The sequence below is a fragment of the Juglans regia genome, chromosome 5, assembly GCF_001411555.2.
Source record: "Juglans regia cultivar Chandler chromosome 5, Walnut 2.0, whole genome shotgun sequence".
Lineage (NCBI taxonomy): Eukaryota > Viridiplantae > Streptophyta > Magnoliopsida > Fagales > Juglandaceae > Juglans > Juglans regia.
This window is the reverse complement of record NC_049905.1, coordinates 7,849,735-7,872,436: the sequence shown is the minus strand read 5'-3', so window position 1 is coordinate 7,872,436 and position 22,702 is coordinate 7,849,735. Positions and strand designations below refer to the sequence as shown.

The 22,702-nt window shown below is 30.8% G+C and overlaps 1 protein-coding gene across 4 annotated transcripts; it reads left to right on the top strand.

The window, feature by feature from the left end:
- The first annotated feature begins 2,411 nt into the window (after positions 1-2,411).
- Positions 2,412-8,707, top strand: LOC109002664 (telomere repeat-binding protein 5-like). Of its 4 annotated transcripts, none has more exons than XR_001998040.2 (10): positions 2,412-2,694; positions 4,095-4,293; positions 4,411-5,254; positions 5,350-5,550; positions 5,657-5,716; positions 5,816-5,895; positions 6,144-6,385; positions 6,973-7,445; positions 7,600-7,663; positions 8,248-8,458. XR_001998040.2 is itself a non-coding variant. In XM_018980517.2 (10 exons), the coding sequence occupies exons 2-10, from the start codon at positions 4,213-4,215 to the stop codon at positions 8,416-8,418; spliced, it is 2,001 nt and encodes a 666-aa protein (XP_018836062.1). In that variant the 5' UTR covers positions 2,412-2,694; positions 4,095-4,212; the 3' UTR covers positions 8,419-8,707. The 4 variants fall into 4 exon arrangements, 3 of the variants coding, with proteins under 3 accessions (XP_018836062.1, XP_018836059.1, XP_018836061.1); XM_018980517.2 differs by having other exon boundaries at positions 5,350-5,490; positions 6,973-7,290; positions 8,248-8,707; XM_018980514.2 differs by having other exon boundaries at positions 6,973-7,290; positions 8,248-8,707.
- Positions 8,708-22,702: the final 13,995 nt, after the last annotated feature.

Genomic DNA, 22,702 nt, shown 5'->3' with positions numbered 1-22,702 from the left:
TTATATAGGAGCTTAAAAAAATTATAATGATGATATGAGATAAGATAGTTTAATTTTGTATAACTAAACTAACCTAAATGACAAATGTTTATACAAATTGATGTGTTATTTTAAATTTCTAAATTAATTGATCTATGATATTATTTAAAATATGTCATATTAGAATGTGTAAATTCGAAAATGTTTGGAAAATGAGATGAGATAAAAATTTTATGAATATTATTAAGATGATTTGTAGATAATAATAAGATAGTTTGAGATAAATATTTATTGAATTTTGATAAATGAGAGAGAAAAAGTTAAATAAAAAATATTATAAAATTAAGATATTGTTAAAATATAATTTTTGTTTTGAGATTTGAAAAAATTGAATTATTTTTTATTTTTTTATTTGAAAAATTGAGAAAGTTGTAATGATTACTTTGAAAAAATTGTAATGATTAATTTGAAATATTTGTATTTGAATGATATTTATGAAAAAAAATGAGATAAGATGAGATGAAATGAAATAAAAAAATATTTCCAAACATTCCCTAAGATTGATTAGGACTCATCCGGGTTCCAGCCTGGAAACCCAGGTATACTCGAAAAGAAATCCGGATTTAGTCGAAATCCAGACCGGATCAGCCCGAGTCAGACCCAGGCCGAAACCTGGGTGAATTCGGGTTGTAAACCCTGAACTGGATTTTTTTTTTTTCATTTTCAAACAAGTCCAGCAAGCAAATGAAATGACATCTCCTCGTCAAAGCGTAGCTTGAGAGGATGTAGGTGAAGGGGATTTTTGAACTTTCTTAGCAACTCTGCACATGATTTGTGTAGATAGAACGAGCATCTGGTGCACACATAGAGTGGAAGGGTGCAGATTGTGTCTCACCCTATGCATATAATCTTGTTCATGTAATCGTTTCTAATTTTTTCCTCAATTTCAAGAAGGTCAATAGGGTGTTCGGTATGACTGAAATGATTAAACTTCATATCTCGCTTTGGGTTGTTTTACTCAGAACAAGTTAGTATTCTTCGAGTTTTATAACAGTTAATGATTGATTGAGAAGTACTGCAAAATTTGTGCAGTATCACCATGTCCCGCCCGCTTGAACACAATTCAGAGAGCTCTTTCTGGATAACAGCATGGTGCAAAGTGAAAAAAATAAAGAAGTATTGAGTTATAAATTCAGGTTTTGAATTTATAATCTGGTACTCGAGTTTTGCAATCCGAATTTTAGATTGGGTCGAGAAAAAATCTAATCCCGATGTATGGTCTTAAGATTAATTACAAAATCAATTCTTACATTTTTAGCATTTTTACAAATCGAGATCGAAATTATCTAAATTTTAAAAAATTTGTAATTAGGTATGTTGGCCAATTTGTAATAGGAAACTAATGTAAGATTATCATTCAACACATGTATGTTTTTTATCGACAAACGTAGCATACAGATCTCACGTATCAGTCAATCATGCCACGTGGCAATCATATGTTAGTATTTTAATAGAAATTTGACAAAGGAATTTAGTTGTGAGTTTTTTAAAATTGATGCATCAATTTTGTCATAGGTAAAAATCTAGACCTCGATTTATGAAAATGCGAAAATCCAAATACGGATTTTGTAATTAATGCCAAGAGAATATGTTTCTCATATCTAATTAATTAGAAGCAAATATAGCAAAATAACGGTTGTAGTTATAGATTTTTATCTTAAAAAAATTTACTCATAAGTCACTATTGATTTTCACACTAGATTGTGCAAGCTCTATATATATATTTTAATGAGTTTTATCATTAAAAAAATAATTTTTATATGTAAATCTTATATTTATTTTTTTATTTTTTTAAATACGTGATATTTGTACATTTTAAAAAATGTAAATATTATTTTTATTATTTTATATTTTATTTTACACATATTATATATATAAAATGTATGGTATGAGATGATGAGTAAAATCTTATTATTATTTTTTTATTAGTTATAGATACGTGTCAATCTTAAATCTTGTCATGCTATCCAACTCCATAGAAAACAAAAGATAATGATGCATTTTCTTTTCCCGGTGACCAAACACCATTCAATCAAATTGGAAAGCAAAATTCAAATTGTTGTCACTACTGCTAAACATATTTTAAGTTATAAAAAAAAAAAATGAAAATTCCTTCTATCTGTGACCCAACGTTTTTCTCGATCGTGTGGAGGACACGCGGCTATACGATTTAAAAGCTTCCCCACGTGTCAAGATCTCGAAGAACTTTAAAACACTGGGTGGGTGTGGGTCAACCAATCGCGGAGAACCGGTCTTAAGGTGGTTTCCATCACTGGCTATAGCCAGTACGCCCATAGGCCATCACCGATAGGTCCGGTAATGGGGGTCAATGGTATAAGAGCTGGGGTTTAAGCTAAAATAGTTGGGTGGTTTTCAACTTTTCAGAGGGTTTTGGTGATCACAAGAGAGATAGAGCGGGAGAGTTTATAAGGGAGAGAAAGATAATGGGTAGCGTTTGAAACGGAGTTTTCCTGGAAAATATGGGGTAGGATCGTTTTGTGTGATGGAAAGAGAAATCCGATTTCATTGTTGAATCCGCCGATCTTACATTCGCCTGAAAACTCTGTTGTTTCGCCAGAATTGCTTTTTTTTTTTTTTTTTTTTTTTTTTTGCGGAAAAAAGTTTTCAACTTCAAAGGAAGATTGTTGTCTAGAGGTGAGCATGTCGAATTTCGTGGATTTTGTTTCACGGATTTGTTGAAATTTCGGTTTCTGTTGTGGGTTTGATCGTAAAGTCGAGGTTAGCTCTCTTGAACATTGAGTTTAATATCTAAGAAATCATGCGAAATTGAACAAGAAACTTCTATTATGACGAGCACTTCAACCTCGAAAGTCTTATACGAACCCGAAGTTCATTTTTTTTTCCCCTTAAATTTGTCCGTCAAATGGGTTCGTTGTTTTCACTTCTATGACTTTTGTTCTCAATTTCCTTACCCTTTTGCTAATTAATGTGCAAGTTATTTTTGTCCACAGTTCAGAATTTGGTGGTTTCGATCTGAGAGTTTGGGTTCTTTATCTTTTCGAGCATTTTTTTTCGAAAATTTACAACCTTTCCTCGGAAATGATCCGTTTATCTTTTTCAAAATTATTTTGGGTAAATCGTTTAACTGTTTCTACAAGATCGAACTTTTTGAGGGGTTTAGATTTTTTGAAGTTCTATTTGGTTTAATTGTATTCAATCTACTTCTTGCATCTAAAATTATTTGTTTGAGTTCTTTTTTTCCCCGTAGGCCCTCTACATCAGGGTTTTGTTGTGGTTTATGACACTTTTTTGTTTTTTGAAAATTTATCCCCTTTTCCTCGTGTTGTGAGAAGGAAATCTTATATATTTCTGTCTCGAATTTACAGAAACTGAGAAGGTATTTTGTGGGGTTTAATTTTCAAATTTTTTTTTTTAAGTTGAATCGTGTTGTATGGTATATACGTCTTATAAGTTATTATTATATTCTTTATACACGATTTATTGCTTACTTGTTCCGGAATTATACATTTTGTTGGTTTACTACATGAATCATGGACATGGATTGCTGTGTGCATGTTGTTGTCTGCACGATCACGTGGATCTGTTGCCAGTCATAGAATTATATCTTTGCCGCTAGTTCTTCTCTTTTGCTTCTTTTCCTGACAATCGTAAGTAATTTCCCGTTTCCAATTCTGGGAACTTGTATTGATTGAGTTTGGTTGCCTGACGTCAGGGCCTCATAAAGGAATCTGAGGCCCCCAGGCTAGTGGAAATAGCAGAATCAATTACACCGTGAAAGCTGGGAAAGAACTGGATTTTTATCCAAGATACAATTTTGTGCAACCAAATACATGCATTGGCTTGTTTAGGGAACGATCCTTCTATATTTTTCTGGTTTCTATTGGTTTGATGTATTTGAAGTCATTTCTATTGAAGGAATGATGTTTTGGTTCAGGATATGGGTTTTCCCCCATTTTGGATCTATATCTTTGTTCTCTACCTTTGAATGTGTCAATCATCCTTTCACTATTGGTTTGGCATTCAATCTAGAGATGAAATAATGAAACTGATCCCATGCGATCATCCATCATCAGGTTTGATCTTCAATCATGCAAGCTTGATGGACTGGAGAAGTGCAGATTTGTTGAAAATCGATCCATGAATCTGCTTCTTTGTTTATGACATATCCTTCTTTGTTATGACTTCTGAAATATGGTGTTGCATAAGAGGTTAGACTATGGATTCAATGGCTATCAGGTGCCTCCCATGCCTCGAGCTACCAGATCAGCTAGGGTAAATATATTATGCTCTTCTCATGTTGCCAATTGTTGCAATTTATCTGTTTACTTCTTGGGTCTCTTTTCTCTTTAATTCTGAGCCATATTATTGATCTTTTGATTTGTTTTTCAGAGGAGGGTTACGTTCAGAAGGAGAGATGAAGATAATCAAATGTGTGCATTTGACTTATTGGCCACTTTAGCTGGTGAGATATTGCTTGAGAAAGAGAGTTCACCCACTTCTAGCAATACATCAAAGGAAAACGATCAGCATGCATGTGTTAAGAACACACAGGAGAGTGAAGACAAACTAGTTAAAATTGAACCTAGTAATCAAGGAAGTGGTGATGGGAGAGTCTTAATCTCTGAGACTGTCCCACAGGCTTATGATCGAAAGCATCTCTCCAAGGAATCCCCACTAACACAGAATAATGGCCATTCAGGATTTGCTTCTGTAGCAACCACCGATTCCTCAGAGAGCTTTGTTGATGAGAAGTTGGTGAATGGAAAAAACAAGGATGACATACAAAGCTTTGCTAGCAAAGTAGATTTTGGTATCTCTGGTTACAGGGATTCTGGGGATTGTACATTAGATTGTGAATCTAAAATAATGTTAAGAGATGTACTGCACAAGAATGGGAAGGTGTCTATTGGTACTGGGGCTGATATGTGCAGTTTGGAGGATCCTAAGTTTTGGGATGGGAAACCTCCTGCATTAGTCAGTTCAGATGGTAAGGTTAAGGTGCCTTTGTGTGGGGACCACATTCCCCATAGCTCTTTTCCCGCTGGTCGGGATGATGTAAAAATAGTTAGTAGAGATGATGACGAAAACTCCTCTGGGTGCACTCGCCCTAGTATGACAAAAAAGTCCATTTGGCCAGTATCACGCATTGCAGACCGAAGGATAAAGAAGATTTTAGCTTCAAAGTATTGGAAGGTATCTCCAAAATTGAAGGATGAGGCACTCTTGAATTTTGGTAAGTTGGTGCTTTTATTCACGGTAGTTTGATGTTTGAGGTTGTTGACTTCTACGATCTGTTCCTTTAAGTCGAAATTGTTTTAATGTTTCCAGATGGGGATTTCAAGCCCATTTGCCACAATAGGAAGGGCTGTTACAAACGCCAAAGATCTCAAATGAATATTCCTTTTAAAAAGAGGAAATTTTTTGAGTGTAGCTCAGTTTCAAATTCTGACCGATGGATTAATTGTGATGGTAAATTTGATTCACCTGAGGAGGGAGGTGCTTCTGGTTCATGTATGAAGATGAACGGAGGTCCTTTCTGAATTTCTTGCTTTTCCATTTGAATTAATCTTTTGTCCGGTGTGTGGGATTTGTTGCTCCTGTATTTCTTTCCCTAAATATCTAAATCATTATGCAGCCATTGGAACATCATCCTCCGTAGGTCAACACCCATCAATTCTATCTAGGGATTCTTATGGTATGAGACATTTAACAGAATGATTCATATATGTTCTTTTCTTATTGGTTTCTGACATCAAGGAAGTACTTAAGCTGAGGTGTGTTCTCTTTTGCTCAGTGAAGCTTAGGATTAAGTCTTTCAGAGTGCCAGAGCTTTTTATTGAAATGCCTGAAAGTGCAACAGTTGGTTCTTTGAAGGTATTTGAACTTTTGATTCGATAATGTTAACAACATATTGTAGGTACTCCATAATTATGGTCCTAAAAAAAAAAAAAAAAAAAAAGAACAAAGCCCTTTAATATGTTGAAAATATAGGCGTATATACCATACCATTAAGTTAGGACATTAGTTAATGTGAGTATAAATTATCATATGAGTAATAGGTCTCATGCATTGGGCAGTTGGTTTCCAGTGTCGTTCTGATATGTGCTGTAAATGTTCTTTAGAGGACTGTTATGAAGGCAGTGACTACCATACTTGGAGGTGGGTTACATGTCGGTGTACTTCTTCGGGGAAAGAAGGTTAGAGATGACAATAAAACTCTACTGCAAACAGGGATTTCTCATGATTACAATCCGGATGCTTTGGGTTTTGCCCTGGAGCCTAGCCCTTCAAAAAATCCCCAACCTTTATGTCCCAGAGATTCTTCCCATATGCTTCCTTGTGACATGCTTCAGCCTTTAACCAGGTAATGTGAATTCACTTATAGAACTAGCCCTTGTTTAGTCCCTTCCACTCAATGATCTAGCCTTCTAGTTTTTCCTCCTAATTGGTTGTATTCAACATAATCTTGAGTCATTTGCTGATTTTAAATTTGGTTGCACTAAAATGTTTGATCAAAGTATAATTAGAGACTAAAATGTTTGATCAAAGTATAATAAATTCCGTATAAGTTCTTTTCCCGAAGGAGAGAGTCAAAAGTGAATGGAAACCTTTATTTTGTTAGTTAGTTTATCATCCCAAATTGAGATGTCTTGTTACTTTCATTTAGTTAGCACAGTGCCTTGAGATTTGTGCTATTTTTTGTTGCTTGCAGCAAATTGGATGTGATCATACTTGCTTATTTTCATGAAGAATTATTTGGTGTTATATTGATTTCAAAGCTGTTCTTTTCTTTTTTTTTTCTTTTTTTGTTCCACAATCCACCGATTTGTGGCAGTGAGATTCAAGTGTTCCGTATTGGATACTCTGGTTGTTAGATTAGTTTACAGTTACTCCTAGAAGCAATGTGAATAATTAGTTGCACTCAGCTTATGTTGCAATTCTCATTTTCAGTTATCTATCGGATTCAGCTGGAGCTCATCAGGGCACTTGCCATGCCTCTCCTGAACTTCACGTGGCCGATTTAGGCAACTTCATTGAAAGTGATCACGATTCAGCACCTTCTCCACCTCACACACCAGTTGACAAAAGTACAAGAGACTCTAAAGCTCTTGTTGCTGTACCGGAAATTAATGTCAAGGCATTAGCTGTGGTTCCAGTTCACCAAAGATCAAAGCAATCTGAGATTGCGCAGCGTCGAATCCGTCGACCTTTTTCTGTTGCCGAAGTGGAAGCACTTGTTCAAGCTGTTGAGAAACTTGGAACTGGAAGGTACATTGAGTGCCAACACAACCGAAGAAGTATAAGCAGCTGTTTGAGATTCAATCACCTGGAATTCATATTCGTTAACTATCAGTTGGCAATGCATGAGCCTGAATCAGATTTTACTTAAATGTGATCTGACCTGCCTAGTGAACACGCTTTAGGTGGTTTTGTATGCTCGTATATGTGTGTATTTTCCTGCCTTGTTATTGGGTGCTTGGAACTGAGATGTGATTTTGACCCAAATGATTCTGTGGTTATCTCATAAGTAGCCTTTTGTGGCATTATTTAGTTTTAAATGGTCTTCTAAATTTGCAGGTGGCGGGACGTTAAACTACGAGCTTTTGATAATGCAAAACATCGAACTTATGTGGATTTGAAGGTAATTATTCTTTTTGCTACCTTCTGAAAAAAAAGAAAAGAAATCCAGTACAGGAATCTTTGTTTAAACAAAAGAAAAATTGTTTGAATGTATTACCTCATCAGAAGTAAGAAGTTTACTCATCTTGCTGACTCAAATTTATGGATGTTTCCCAAATGGATTTTTGCTTTCTTGAATTTATAACTCATCGATGTGGATGTTTGCTTGTTTCATGATCGTTGTATTTTACTTGTTTTAACATTAAAAAACGTTCACTTTATGACATGGTCCCCCACAGAGCTTGTAGTATAATCTGTTTGGGCAAATGCTTTATGAGCATCTGTTGCTTTACCTTCTCAGTGACAACTTCTCACTTAATTCTAATCTTACATGACTGCTCTTGTCTAGTTATACTAACACGCATTCCTATCATTTTATATCAGAATGCCCTTTATCACATGACCTAATTCACTCTTTGTCAGTTTCTTCTTGCATATCATATTACCAAATGAATCATTCTGTGATTGGTTATTTAAGGAAAAGAAGAAGAAGAGCAGTTAGCTTTTAGTGTTGGAATGTGGTTTGATGTGAGTTTGGGTGTGCAGGATAAGTGGAAAACACTGGTACACACAGCGAGAATATCTCCTCAGCAAAGGAGGGGAGAACCTGTTCCCCAGGAGCTCTTGGACAGGGTCTTAACTGCCCATGCTTACTGGTCCAAACAGCAAGCCAAACAACAGCTCAAACAACACCCAGAGCCTTGCCTTCTCATCTGACAAAAAAAAAAAAGGGTCTTAAAAAAGAGAGCTGCAAGCACATATGTGGAACAAAAACATAGAATGATCATGGGTTTAGAAGAAGGATATCTAGGTGTCTAGTTTATTCTTTTTGGCTTTGCCATGATTATGTAAAAAAAAAGTAGCAAGGAAGAATATAGAAAAAGTCTGAAGAAATGTATGTAATATCTCTCGCTCTTGCCATGCTTCTTTTCCTGCCTGGAGAGTCTGGCACTATGTAAATGGTTCAGGGAATAAAGAGCTTGCTAACCAAACTCATTTGACCATAGCCTTTGTTCTTTCAAGTTTTAGGACTCGTTTGCTACACAAAATTAAACTATCTCATCTTATATAATTATTATAAATTTTTTAAATTTTTACATAAAATATAATAAACAATACAATTTTTTTAAAATTTTAAAATAAAAATTTTATTCAACTTTCAACACAACATCTAACCTGTATAACCAAACAAAGCCTTAGGATAAGCAGATAGGCTCCAACATCAAAGATTTTTCTTAGATTAAAGCTAAAAATTGTGAGTAAAATTTACAAGTAATGGTAGATACAATTTTAAAGTGTAAATTCTGTACTTTTATTAAAAAAGATGAGGATTTATTATTTAAAAATTAATTTTCTCCATCCTCTAAACATGATAAATAAAAAATATTTGTTCTTTTTTTAATTAAATTATTTGGGATCCCACACAATAAGCCTAGCCTGCATAGGTTCCTATCCAAAAGAACGACAATAATTGACACAAGTTGTCTAGGAAAATTCCAAATAAGAAATGGCCCATGAAGGCCCACCACCAAGCATTGCAATGAACTGTCACCTTCCCCTTCTTTTTTTCTTTATTGGTTGTTGTCCTTTTTATTATATATACAAAAGGTTTGTACAAAGATATGAAAATGACATTTACTCAATCACAGAGGATTTGTAGAAGAAGATAAATAATTCATGCTATAAGTATTCAATTCGTTCTTACTTGTTTATTGTATTATTGGAACTAAGACTGAGAAAAAATATACATTAAAAATTGAAAACCCTTCTGTCAAAAGGGTCAAGTTTTAATGTTAAGCTCTATCCCTTAACATTGATTATTGATGGATTGATTATGAAAATGATTTGTACCGTCTTAGAATGTATAAGTTTTACATACTTTTTTTTGAAAAAAGTGAGTAAATCTTTAACCCACGTAAAAAATATAATTTTTTAATAGTAAACTCTAGTATTTTTTTTAAAGGAAGTTTACGGGATTTGGATATTTTAAAACTGTATCTAACGTTATTTATTAATTATTGATGTTTATAGCATCCCCTCGTGAATTCTAATTGTTGGAAGTCAATTATACTATTTATTTAAATATGATGTGGAAGTTATCTAAATCTCATGTGGGAAGGAAAGCCCTATCCCATAATATAACTTCATAGATTCTTCAATGCTATTTATTGGCTTTTTGAATAAATGGGCCAAAATGTATTTTCCACGTGTCATTTTTAAATTGGGGACACATATGCTCTTATTACGTCTTTATCAAGAAAAAAAAAAAAAGTGTTTTTAACTTTTCTTCATGTTTGCTTATGATAATGAAATTACAAGGATAAATAAATGTAGATAAGTCATGGATGCTCATGTGTGGTCACAAATAGATGGGCCGTCTCTTTTCACATTTTTATGAGGATTATTTCTACATTTTTTTTTCTAGAATTAAAAATGAGATAGAGGTGTTTTCAAATTTCTTAGTAATATTTGAAGGGGACATATAAAGAAATATTTTTTTTTTAAGTTTCTCATTTAAATAAGGAAATTCAACTTAATAATTAAATATATGTTTGGATACTTACAAGAGAGACAAATTATTTGTAGTTTATCTTCCCACCCTATTACAAAATATGTCCTAATTAGTTAGGTATGCAATTTTAGTGATATGATATTTTGTGATGAATAATGCTGGATATAATCTTAGAATGTACAAGTTCTGTGCCTTTTAAAAAAGTGGACTCCACCATTAAAAAAAAAAATCTTTTTCTAGTTTGCATATCCTAGAACTGCAAACATCATTTTTTTTTATGTGATATGGTGAGAGCAATATCTCATCTGTGATTCTGTATTCTAAAATTATCTAATAATTAATTTAGATAAAAAGGACAAACTACAGTGAGATCTCCTCTAAGATGAAAATTTCTATTTCCACTTTTGTATCGATGCATAAATTATTCTTTATAATTTTTCCACATGATAAACAAGTTTACATTTGCATTCTTAAATCGATAATTGAGCGGTGGTAATTTAGGTTCATGGTTGAGTTCATTAACTCTTGAATTATGGATATGTAACTATATGGTTTAGTAATTACTTGATTTACTTAATTAAAACTAGTTAAAATCCTCAACTTGGACATTATCTAAGTTAAATAAACAAGTCGTCTCACTCACATAACTCGCTTAATAATTCGATTATGTTGCACTAAATTGAATATAACTCGCTTCAATGTGTTTTGAATGTGTTTAACATTGATTCAATAGATCCAAATGATTCATTTAACCCAATTAAATCGATTTCAAATCTTGATTATATCAAGTATGCACATCACGAGTCCTTAGATTCATGACAATTAGTATCAACAACCATAATATCTTTTAAAGGGATATCGACTTTGGGATCACCTACAGAAAGTTCTTGTCTCCTTGAACATATTAAATGGGCTCAATTGATATGGGCTTTAGAGCCAAAATTAACACCTAAATACCATTAATGCATGCTCTTTATGCAAAACAAGCCCTTTGAAGCTTATCCCATATCATTGTTCGCAAGAATGGGATAAAAAAGCTAGTTGTGTAACCATCCTAAATTAGTTTATGAAAAATGATGTATACAACCGCGCGGGGGAATCGCGGAGTAACCGCGTCCCACGTGGAAAAGAAATAAAAATGCACCCAAATCATTTCCCCCTTCTGCTTTACCCAAATCAAGAATTATTTTACTCTTCTTCTCTTTCTAGAAAAAGACGTGTGGTAAAGTGCTTTTGTCCTTCAATGGAGGTCATCGTTCCAAGGCAAGCAAGAAAAGCTAAACACAAGCAAGAAAAGTTAAACGGAATTAGATGATGACTCTTCTCTCTCTATTTGACTGATTAGCTTGCGTACTCTCACTTTGGTTCCTTTTTTTTTTTTCAAAATTTGTGTTCTTTTGGGGTTATGGATTTTTTTACTTGTTTTCTCTGCAATCTAAACCAAGATCCTGGTAAATAGAATCTGTGCTCTCCCCACCCCCCACGGCAGGTTTGCTCTCTCCCTCCCTCTATTGTGTTTCAGAAACCCACTTTGATCAGCCCTCACAATACTATCTTGAATATTCGCAGCTCCCACCAGCTGGCCCACGTGGAAAAGAAAAAAAAAATAATGCAGAAATACAACACAGAAACGAAAAAGGCAAAGAAAGAAAAAAGAAAGGAAGAAGGTGGGAAAGCAAAAAGCGGAGAGCAGTATTGAAGCTAAGATTTTCTTCTTCTTTAGGCCAGCAGCAAATCAGAGCTGATACGTTGAAGCATTTCTCCACCTAGAAAAAAAAAACCCATCTCTTGATTTCAACAAAACCCATCTCTTAGATTTTATTCTTAACATATTTCATGTCGTCTAGTTGGAGTCATCTGGGTTTTTGGAGCTGTCTTTGTGAAAGAAAATAAGAGAAGTTTAGGAGAGAAGGAGAAATAAGGTGCAATGGAGTAGAGGGAAAACAAAGTCCGTTGGTTTTTTTTTTTTTTTAAATCGTCTGATATGGCATAGAAGTAAATTGGCGATTACACCGCGGTTTCTCACCGCGGTTGTACGTAGAAGAACTGTTATTTTATCACCCCAAGCTCGTATGTAGTGAACAATAATATTGAACTTCACCTTACCCATGTTCTCAACCTAGGTAAAACTAGTACAAATGCATTCGGTATGGCACATAATAAAGGAAATTATTAGATACTGTTAAAATATTAACGGCGTAATACTCTAATCCTATCGCAACATGTCATGTAATTAAAATTGCTTATGTAAGAGTAATACTAGATATAGTTATGTGTTGTAGCGCCATGCATTACTTTTAAAAATGAGCGTGATGTATTATTAAAAAATTAATTTTTTTTATATAAATTTTATATTTATTCATTTTTTTTAAAATGAGCGTGTGATGTTTGTGTACTTTAGGACTACTACAAACATCATTTCCCATCAAATAATTACCCCATAACAAATTCAAAGTTGTATTTCTACATATTTTTTAGATACGAGGAATATGGAATTGGATAAGATCTAAAAAGATAACTCCAAAGTTGTACTTTAAAATCTTGAAACCACGCACCACTCTCCATCGCGTATGAATTGGAATAGCCTGCCGACAACTAATTTTGAAATACAATCTTATTCAATGGGCAAAAGTCCTTAAGATGTCTTTTGTCATATGCTCTTATCTCATATATAAATGTGTGCATGCATGAAGCATTGCCTAACAAAAACAATTCCCCCATCTGTAATATTTGTTTTGTTTTGTTTTTATTTTATGTACACATTCTCATCTTATCTCACTCTCAAAACTGATTTGGGGAGTGACATGATAATATAAGAATTTTGTAAACAATAGTAAGATAGTTTGTGAATAGTAGTGAGATAGTTTGAGTTGAGTATTTTTTGAATTTTGGAAAAACAAAGAGAAAAAGTTAAATAAAACATATTATAAAGTTAATATATTGTAAAAATATAGTTTTATAATATTATTTTTGTCAGAAGATTTGAAAAAGTTGGAATTGTTTTTTATTTCTTATTTGAAAGTTTGAAAAAATTGTAATGATTAGTTTGAAGTTTTATATTTAAATTATGTTTAGGAATAAGATGAGATGAGATAAAATGAGATCAGATGAGAATTTTGTATCTTATCTAAGATCTCAAATAAGCCGAGACATACTACTATACTACTTACTAGATAACCAAAAATAAATAAAAACAACTCCACTAGGTTTTTGATACACATTAAATATAAAGTCAAATTATCCTAAGAAACAATACAACTAAAAAACATATGATAAATAAATGGCAACAATTCGTGTCATTAGTGATCTTCACGCTTGCTACTTCAGTCTTCAATCTTCAATAGTTGTGGCACTTGATTATGTTTTCAACTCTATATAAAAATATTAATAAGATTAAAACATCAAATATTAGTAAATTTAGATGATGAAAAATATTAAAATTAAATTATAAAAGCAAATGAATACTGAATAATCATAACATTATTTGGTTCTACCACAAAACTTTCCACATTATCTATAGACTCTCGAATATCAATTGGTGTTGACGTATGTCTCAACCAATTTTGTACACAAATAAGTGTCTCAATAGTTATCGAAGCCAACAAACTCCGGAAAGGATCAAGTACACGGCTTCTTGTACTAAATGTTGACTTGGATGCAACTGCGGAAACAGACAAGACCAACAAGTCTCGTGCAATCCTCGCAAATATAGGATAGTTAGACTAATTAATTTTCTACCAGATTAACAAGTCAAAAGATGAGTTAAGTGTCTCACAACCATATGATAAATATCGTTTCACCTCTATTTTGGCAACTATAGATCCCATGGAAAAAAAATGCTTTATACACCACTCATAGAACCATTTTGTCTTATAATTGCCTTCACCATCATTTGTGGTTGTAGATGTCAGAAGGGGCTCATGTTCTTGGCTAGTCGTGGAAGAACCAAATGTAGCAGTATACTCTACATACAAATCTATTAATAACTATCTCACACTCGACATCAACTCTTCAGCACGAGTCTCATCACAAATTTTCTTCAGATAGAAAGTAAGAAGCCCTAAGTTGCTACGTGGATCAAGCATAACTGCAAGCAACATCAACAAATTCGTCCTATCTAATGATCCCAATACTTATCATATTTCATTCTCTTGCTTACGGTCATGGTCGTCAAACGATTATTATCACTTTCACTCAGCCTAATCAGTTCTTTTTGGAGTTCACAAATCTCCAGAAAACTGGTGCCCGTGACATATAAAAACTTAGAAAATCTTGTAGTAGTATCATAAAATATTTTAAAAAATCTTACAAACACTCGCACCGTCTCCCACTCCTAGCTTTAAGAGGCTCCATGTGTCTATTACTAAAGTAAGAAAGAAAATTGTCATCCTCACTCTCTATTTCCTTGAAAACCTTCTCAAACATCTTATCAGCCTCCAATATCATGTAAGTTGAATTCCATCGAGTTGACATATCAAGAGACAACATTTTCTTACAATCAATTTTCTCTTTCTCTACACATCTTCTAAACTTATCTAATCTTACAAGAGAGGAGCGCAGAAATCTAACTGCATTCATAACTATTGTTATGATGTCATTACACTCCTTAAAACTCTCATTCACAATAAGGTTAAAAATATGAACATAACATCTCATGTACATATACTTTCCCCGCAACCCTATAAAAAAATGTCTCAAATATGAAATTGCAGCATCATTTGAGCTTTCATTATCAACATTTACAGTTATGAGTGGTAATATATGACACGACCCGTTAACCTAACACGAACATGACACGATAATAGTGGGTTTGAGTTTAGTCTAATCGAGTTCGGATCAAAACGGGTTGACCCGTTAAAACACGATTACTTAACATGTTAATAATGAGTCAACCCATTTTGATCCGTTAAGAAATTTAAAGTTACAATTATACCCTACCTAAAAGTAAAATTGTTGGAATTTTAATTTTGATATTTTTATTATTTGAATTGTAATTTTAGACTTGTAGTTAGTTTATATTATTTTTTTTTATAGATATTGTAATTTTAACATTTATATAAAATTAAGCTAAACTTAATCAGGTTAAACATGTTAATTTTGAGTCTGTTCAACTCATTTACATAAATAGTTTGAAACGGGCCGGGCCGAGTCGGGTTGACATATTTCGGTGTTGTTCACTAACAGGTCAAAACGGGTTATTTCATGTCAACCCGTTATATTAATGGGTCGTGTTAGAGTTTGAGATTTTGACATGATAAGTTTAATGGATTGTGTTCGGGTTGACTCATATAATATAATATACATACATTTACACGACCCGTTAACACGATTTGACACCCCTAATTACGGTAAATATCTTATCAGTGCCCTAATTAAGAAGGCACAATTCAATATATCTCCAAATAGTATTCCCTCGATGATTAAGGATTAAACAAGAACTAATGATTTTTTCTTTTGTAACTTTCAATACATGTCAATGAAATGTGCAGTTATACACATATAATTAAGATTTTATACCGATGTCCATATATTGGTAGTTTATGAAATCCTCATGCACCATCTTTAAACAAATTTTTTAGCTTTTCTTTTTCTAAAACAATTTTATGCAATCTCTTGTAACCGTGACACGACATGACACTTTAAACTGAGGTTCAAGAGACCAACATATCTTCCTAAATCCTTACATTTCAACAATTCTAAATGGTAACTCATCGGTAATTACCATTTGTGCAATCAACAACCTCACAGCCTCTTCATTATACTTGTGGGTTGCAAAATTCTTTATTGTACTACCATCACTCTTTCCAACCCCTTCCTCGAATATTGCCTCACCTACTAATATTTTTTTATACATATCAAAAAATTCATGTTTATGAGAATTTTTAGGATACGAATGCAAATAGTTTTGCATGGTTGAAGTCACAATCCTCTTTGAGTGGCAAGCATAAATCTTGTCACAATAATTACACTTAGCCTTATGATCATCTATAGGATAATCCTCCCTCTTCATAAAATGGTATCAAGCAATTAACATATCATTCTCCTTTCGTTTCTTAAGAAGTGGACAAGTACTAATGGTAGGGGCACTAGGGGGTCTTGATATTTGGCTCTCTCAAATTATCTCCCAAGTTGATGGTTGGTTCATTTGAATCAACATCAATTAGAGTTGACGAGGAATCTATCTAACATGTGAAATATATAATTGATTACAAAATACAAAAATTGAAAAAAAAAAAAAAAAAGAACAAAGAACAACAACACAATTACATAGTAGCTAGTTTGCAACATGGCAACATCACAAATTTGAAATTCTAATCTAGATTTTAGTTCACTAATTGTTCCACAATTTATATTAAAATAAATTTACAAACATGTAGTAAACTTGTACTAACATGTAGTAAACTTGTACTTGTAGTACACTTGTACTAATCGTTGCATAAATTATTTTTTGCAAAAGAAATATTAAATCGAACATGTAGTAAACTCATAGTGAGAAATAGCTCTCGGATTTCTTTTCATAGTCCCAAGAATTTAATTCAAAAATTTTAAAATGGCTGTACATACACAAATAAACAATTTAAACATAAAATAATATGAAATTAATTATCAAGCATGAAAACAACATCAAAACCAAGCACTTTGTTATAAATTGTAATACAAAAAGAAAAAAAAACAAGCTTAAATCAACCTCACAACAAAGATAGGCCATCATTGGAAAGGAGGAAAGGTGAATGGACTTTGGTGGGGGATGAGAGAGCTTGGAGAGATGATTTACGTTTGAGAGAGGAGAGATGATAGGGTTCAGAGCGATGAGGGACACTGGGATAGGGAGGATGAGAGAGTTTGAAGAGATGAGAGATAGGATGAGTGCCAAGCGGTGTGAAGGAGGATAAAGGTTGTGTCGTGCGACTGTGGGCTGGTGTGTGAGAGAGGAGAGAGAAGTCATAAAGGGAAGCGAGATGAAGAAGAGGGAGGGGTGGGGCGAGGTTATTAAACTTTAACTCTAAACAATGCCGTTTATAAGTGAAACGATGTTGTTTTACATAAGAAAACATTAAAATATATATATATATATATTATATCGGCCAATTCGGCAGTTTGAACTTGGTTCAAGTTCAAATCCAAACTAAACAAGTTGATATTGGTTTGTACCATTTTATACTGCCAACCGATCGATTCTCCGTCAGTTTCGACTAGTTTCAATCGGTGACGGTAAGTTCTGTTGGTTTCGGTATAGCCCTAAATAGAAGTAGTAGTTAAGTTCTAGTAGTAATTATGAGTCCTAGAATATTAGAGTATTGGAGTCCTAGTAGTAATTAGTGGAATAAATAAGAGGATTTATCCTTGGGACTAAGGCCAATGAGTTCTAGTAGGAGTTAGATTGTTAATAAATAAGAAGACTTATCCTTGAGGCTAAAGCCAACGTAACAAGTGTGGTTGCTATGTTCTTTTGTCTATTTAAATATTTTTCATTATCATTAATAAAGTGTACATGAAGTTATTTCCAAACCTAGTGTTTGAAGGAGGCCTAGATTACCTCTAATACCCTAATTATTTTGTTTTACGCCATCATAGAGAATAAACGTCGAAATGATCTTGCTACCTTTCCGGTACACCGACTTATTACGAGATCTATTTCCCAACTTCATAATATATGACTTTCCGGTACATCGGTCTATTACGATGTCTATTTTCTAACTTCGTAATATATAACTATTTAGATTCCATCTAGAATTTTAGCCCATTCACGTATTAATTCTGGAATTCTTAAGTTTCGTTTGGAAGTTAAATTCATCTCAAATCATTATTACAATTTTTTTAAATTCTAATACAAAATATAATAAACAATTTAAATTTTTCAAATCTCAAAATAATAATAATAATAAATAATAATATTCTAATAATATTTTATCATCTCAACTCAATTCAGTTTAACATCTAAACGCACCCTTAAACTCACTGTATCCTCTAAATTCATATTCCTTATCTTCCCATGTCTATTCAAGAGAATATTGAGGATAATTTATAATACATTAAAAATTATGGGATGAATGATATTGAATTTCCGAATATATAAATATTGCAATTTTAAATTTTCTTATAATTTTTATTTAATTTTACAACAGTGATGAAATATCCAATACTTCAACTCTGTTAAAATATTACCGTATTTATTATAGATTATATTTATAATATTCTAATATGTATGATAATATGATTTATTGTCTACTATATTTAGTTTATTGTGCAAATTAATTAGTATAATTGATTTATTATATTTTCATTCTTTTTCAGACCCCATTCACGTATAAATAAAAACATATGGTATGTATTCAATAACAATTTATAATAATAAAGATGCAGTCCTCAAAGTATCTCTCTCTCATTCTCTCTTCTCAATCTCATTTTCTATTTTATTTTACTTTCAACAAACTCTATTTAACTAAGCCTCGTTTTGTTACACAAATGATATGAGATAAGATGATAAATATGTAAATAGAAATGAAATAATTTATGAATAATAGTGAAATTTATTTGAGATAAGATTTTTAAGAAATTTTTAGGAAAAGAGAGAGAAAAAGTTGAATAAATAAATTATAACGTTAAAAGAAGATTAAAATATAATTTTTTAATATAATTTTTATTTTAAGATTTGAAAAAATTGAATTATTTATTATGTTTTGTTGAGAAGTTTAAAAAAATTATAATGATTAAGTAATAATTAGATAAAAAGATTAAAAATATTTATATTTATATTTAAATGGTATTTAAATATTAAAATGAGATTAGAGACAATTTGAAAGATTTGTAAAGCCAAATCAACCCTTAGATTTCACCTCTAATACAAAAAAAAATCTCTAGTCGTCATGTACAAACCACAACTCACCCAAATAAAACAACAATGTCTATTATTTATTTATTTATTTATTAATGGTGCTTACTCAAGAATTGTTACTCGTACAACAGTTTTTGTGTCGCTGGAAACTTCAAATATTATTTAGAAATAATTTTTATCTCATCTCATTTTATTTTATTTTTAAATATTATTTAAATATAAATATTTTTAAACTAATCATTATATATTTTTTAGATTAATTATTATAATTTTTTTAAATTTTTAAATAAAAAATAAAAAATAATTCAATTTTTTCAAATCTAAAAATAAAAATAATATTATAACAATATTTTAATTTTATAATATTTTTTATTGAACCTTTTTTTTTCTCCTTTCACAGAACTCAATAAATACTTAATTCAAACTATCTTATTATTATTTATAAACCATCTAATTACTGTTTACAAAATTTTATTCTTTTCTCATTCTCCAAGGGCCAAGCAGCTAGTTGTTTGGTAGAGATTTCATCTCAATCTATCTCAATTTTAAATATTATTAAAAATAAATATTTTTCAATTAAAAATATTTAATTTTTTTATTTAATCATTACTTAATTATTAAAATTTTTTCAAAATTTTCAACAAAACACAACAAATAATTTAAGTTTTATAAATTCCAAAATAAATATAATATTAAAAATTATATTATAATAATATTTTAACTTTATAATATTTTTATTCAATATTTTTCTTTTCTTTTCTAAAACCCAATAAAAACATTATAATTTAAACTATTTTATTATTCATAAATTTTTCATCCCATTTTATTCTCCAAACTTTCACGTGATTCTTCGTGTTAGAGTAATTTCGAAAGGTCTGCATCTCAGGCTGGTTTCTTTTATATTATCAATCTCGCTAACTATTGGGTCCCGACCAAACTCTGTAGAACAGCTTTCTCGTGCTAATTAGGTTTTGTCTTTAAAATTATTTTTTAAGCTATTTATTGGTGGGACTTACTTATTAGGTCAATATTTTTTTAAAATTGAACTTGAGAACTTCAAATAAGATAAAGGATGGCTATACAGCTACCATCGGAGTTCTCGACAGTGCATTTCATCTTTTTATTTTTATATTTTCTAATATATTTTTTTAATATTTTTAAATATTAAAAAAAAATTCACATCATTAAAAAAATTTCTTTAATCATTAACTAAAAAAAAACCGTCAAGACTCCAGAGTTCTCTAAGAGCATCTTCATTGGCTTGGCCAAATAAGGAGGTTGGCTAAATTTTACATAATTGATGTAAAAAATATAAAGAACCGCAATTAATTCACCAAAAATTAAAATATTAATTTCTCACTCCAAGCAAAAATACTATTTGGTTTGTAATTAAAAAATTTAGATAAAATTTTAAATGAGTTTAATCAAATTTTTTTTTATTAACATTAAATGACTTTTAAAAATATGATTTTTTAATATTAATTTAATTAGAATATAATTATTATTAACATTTAATTGGTAGAGATACAAAATGTGATAAAAATAAATTAAATAAAAAAATTATTAAATTTATAATATTTTATTATTATATAGAGAGTGAATGGATAATCAATTGTGGGGAACTGAGAATTGAATTTAAATGAAATAAGTAAATGTAAAAAAGTGTGATATTGGCTAAATTTTGAAGATGAATTTAGCCAAGCCAATGAGGATGCTCTAAGATAAATAGATAAGTAATGCTACTATGCTCAAAACTTATATCACTCACTTTACTCTATTGACCTCGTGATTTATTAAAAGAAAATATTAAAAAAATGGTACTCAAAATATAAAAAGATGAAGACTAAAACTCATTTCCCTCTATTCTTTTATGTTTATGTTTTTAGATTTTCTTAATAAGTCACGTGTATCATGTTATGGTTAATTTTAAATACAACTATAAAATACGTAAACATTGCGTAATCATTTTAAAAAAGAATAAAATTTACTATTAAAAAATTAATTTTTTCATATGAGTCTCACGTTTTATTCACTACTTTTTTCAAAGCGATTACGTGATAATTATACAATTCACGATTGTAAATATCTTTTCTTCCATACTATAGTGTCGTGTTAAAGATGTAAACTGAGTGGTATAAATTAAAGGCATAGTAGCATTACTATAAAGTGGATACATAAAGTAGATTGTATAGATTTTACTGCTATCTTTATAAATGTTATATAATCTACTTTAGTATATTTTTCTCAATTAAGACTTTTAAATTTGGATAAAAATCTAAAGAAACTTTTTTCCTACTACTTTGCATTTCATGCAAAGCATTAGAAGTATTTAATGCTATTCTGTTACGTGCAATGCTATTTTTATTTATTTATTTATTTTATCATTCTTAATCAAATTAATCAAACTGACCAACATGATCTATCTAAAAGAATTTCACAAATCAATTATTTAAATAAAAATCACTTAAAATATATGAGTATTGTTACTTATCATTTCACACACTACACACTAAATTTATTTTTATTTTATTCTTCTTAAACTAATTGAATTCTTCTACTTATCATCTATATACTACATATTTAGTAAGAGAAAAAAAGTAAAAAATAAAAAAAAATTAATAGTGGTGTATTGTGTGAGAATGATAAGTAGAATTTAAATATATATATATATAATTATTCTCTTCAGTTACTATTCACCATCTCATATCCTATATTATATAAAAAATATATCTACATTTTATGAAAAAATTACAAATAAAAAATGCGAAAATGAATAACGATTAATATATAACATTTCTGGTATATATATATATATATATATGGAAAATGATAGAGCCACCGCTGGTGGTGGCTCTCGTTGGGAGTCACCGCTGGCTCTATCATATGTTTTTTGATGTATTTTTTTTACAATTATTTTTATATAGATTTTTTTTAACAATTTTAAATATTTAAAAAAATTAAAAAATTATAATATTATTAAAAAATATTTCCTTAATCATGAAGTAAAAAAAAATTATTTTTTTATTTTACTTCATAATTAAAGAAGTATTTTTTAATAATTTTTTTTATTTTATGATTAAGAAAATATTTTTTAATAATATTATAAATTTATTTTATTTTTTTAAAATATTTAAAAGTATTAAAAATTTTTTTATAAAAAATAACTGTAAAAAAAATATATAAAAAAATACATATTAAAGCTAACGGTGGCCACTAGCAGTGACTTTAGCATTATTTTATATATATATATATATATATATATATATTGATGGAATTTAAAAATGATAAAAAACTGAAGATAAAGCAGGAGACACGTGGATCAAGATTTCATGCTGAAGATTAGGCTTTCACACCAACCGTCATCTACCAGTCTTGGACGGTATGAATGCGAATTGAAAGGCCAATATAAAAGAAGAAGGAACATTCAAACTTGGTATTAAATATTATTATTATTCTAAATAAAGACAAAGAGAGTTGCCATAATCGATTCATCGCGACGCCTATCACGCGGAAACGGACCCTAGACTAAAAGGACATCCCCGTCTCAATATCTGTCCTATTTGGCATTTAAATTAAGATTTTTTTAATGTTTTTTTCTAAATATTCTTTAGAAATAATTTTAAATTCTATCATTTTTTTTTCTCAAACTTATA

Excerpts from the sequence above, each read along its gene's own strand:
- LOC109002664 (XM_018980514.2), top strand. The coding sequence starts at position 4,213 with ATGGTGTTGCATAAGAGGTTAGACTATGGATTCAATGGCTATCAGGTG. Across the intron at positions 4,294-4,410 it reads GAGCTACCAGATCAGCTAGG|AGGAGGGTTACGTTCAGAAG; the intron begins GTAAATATATTA and ends TTTGTTTTTCAG. Across the intron at positions 7,664-8,247 it reads GAACTTATGTGGATTTGAAG|GATAAGTGGAAAACACTGGT; the intron begins GTAATTATTCTT and ends TTGGGTGTGCAG.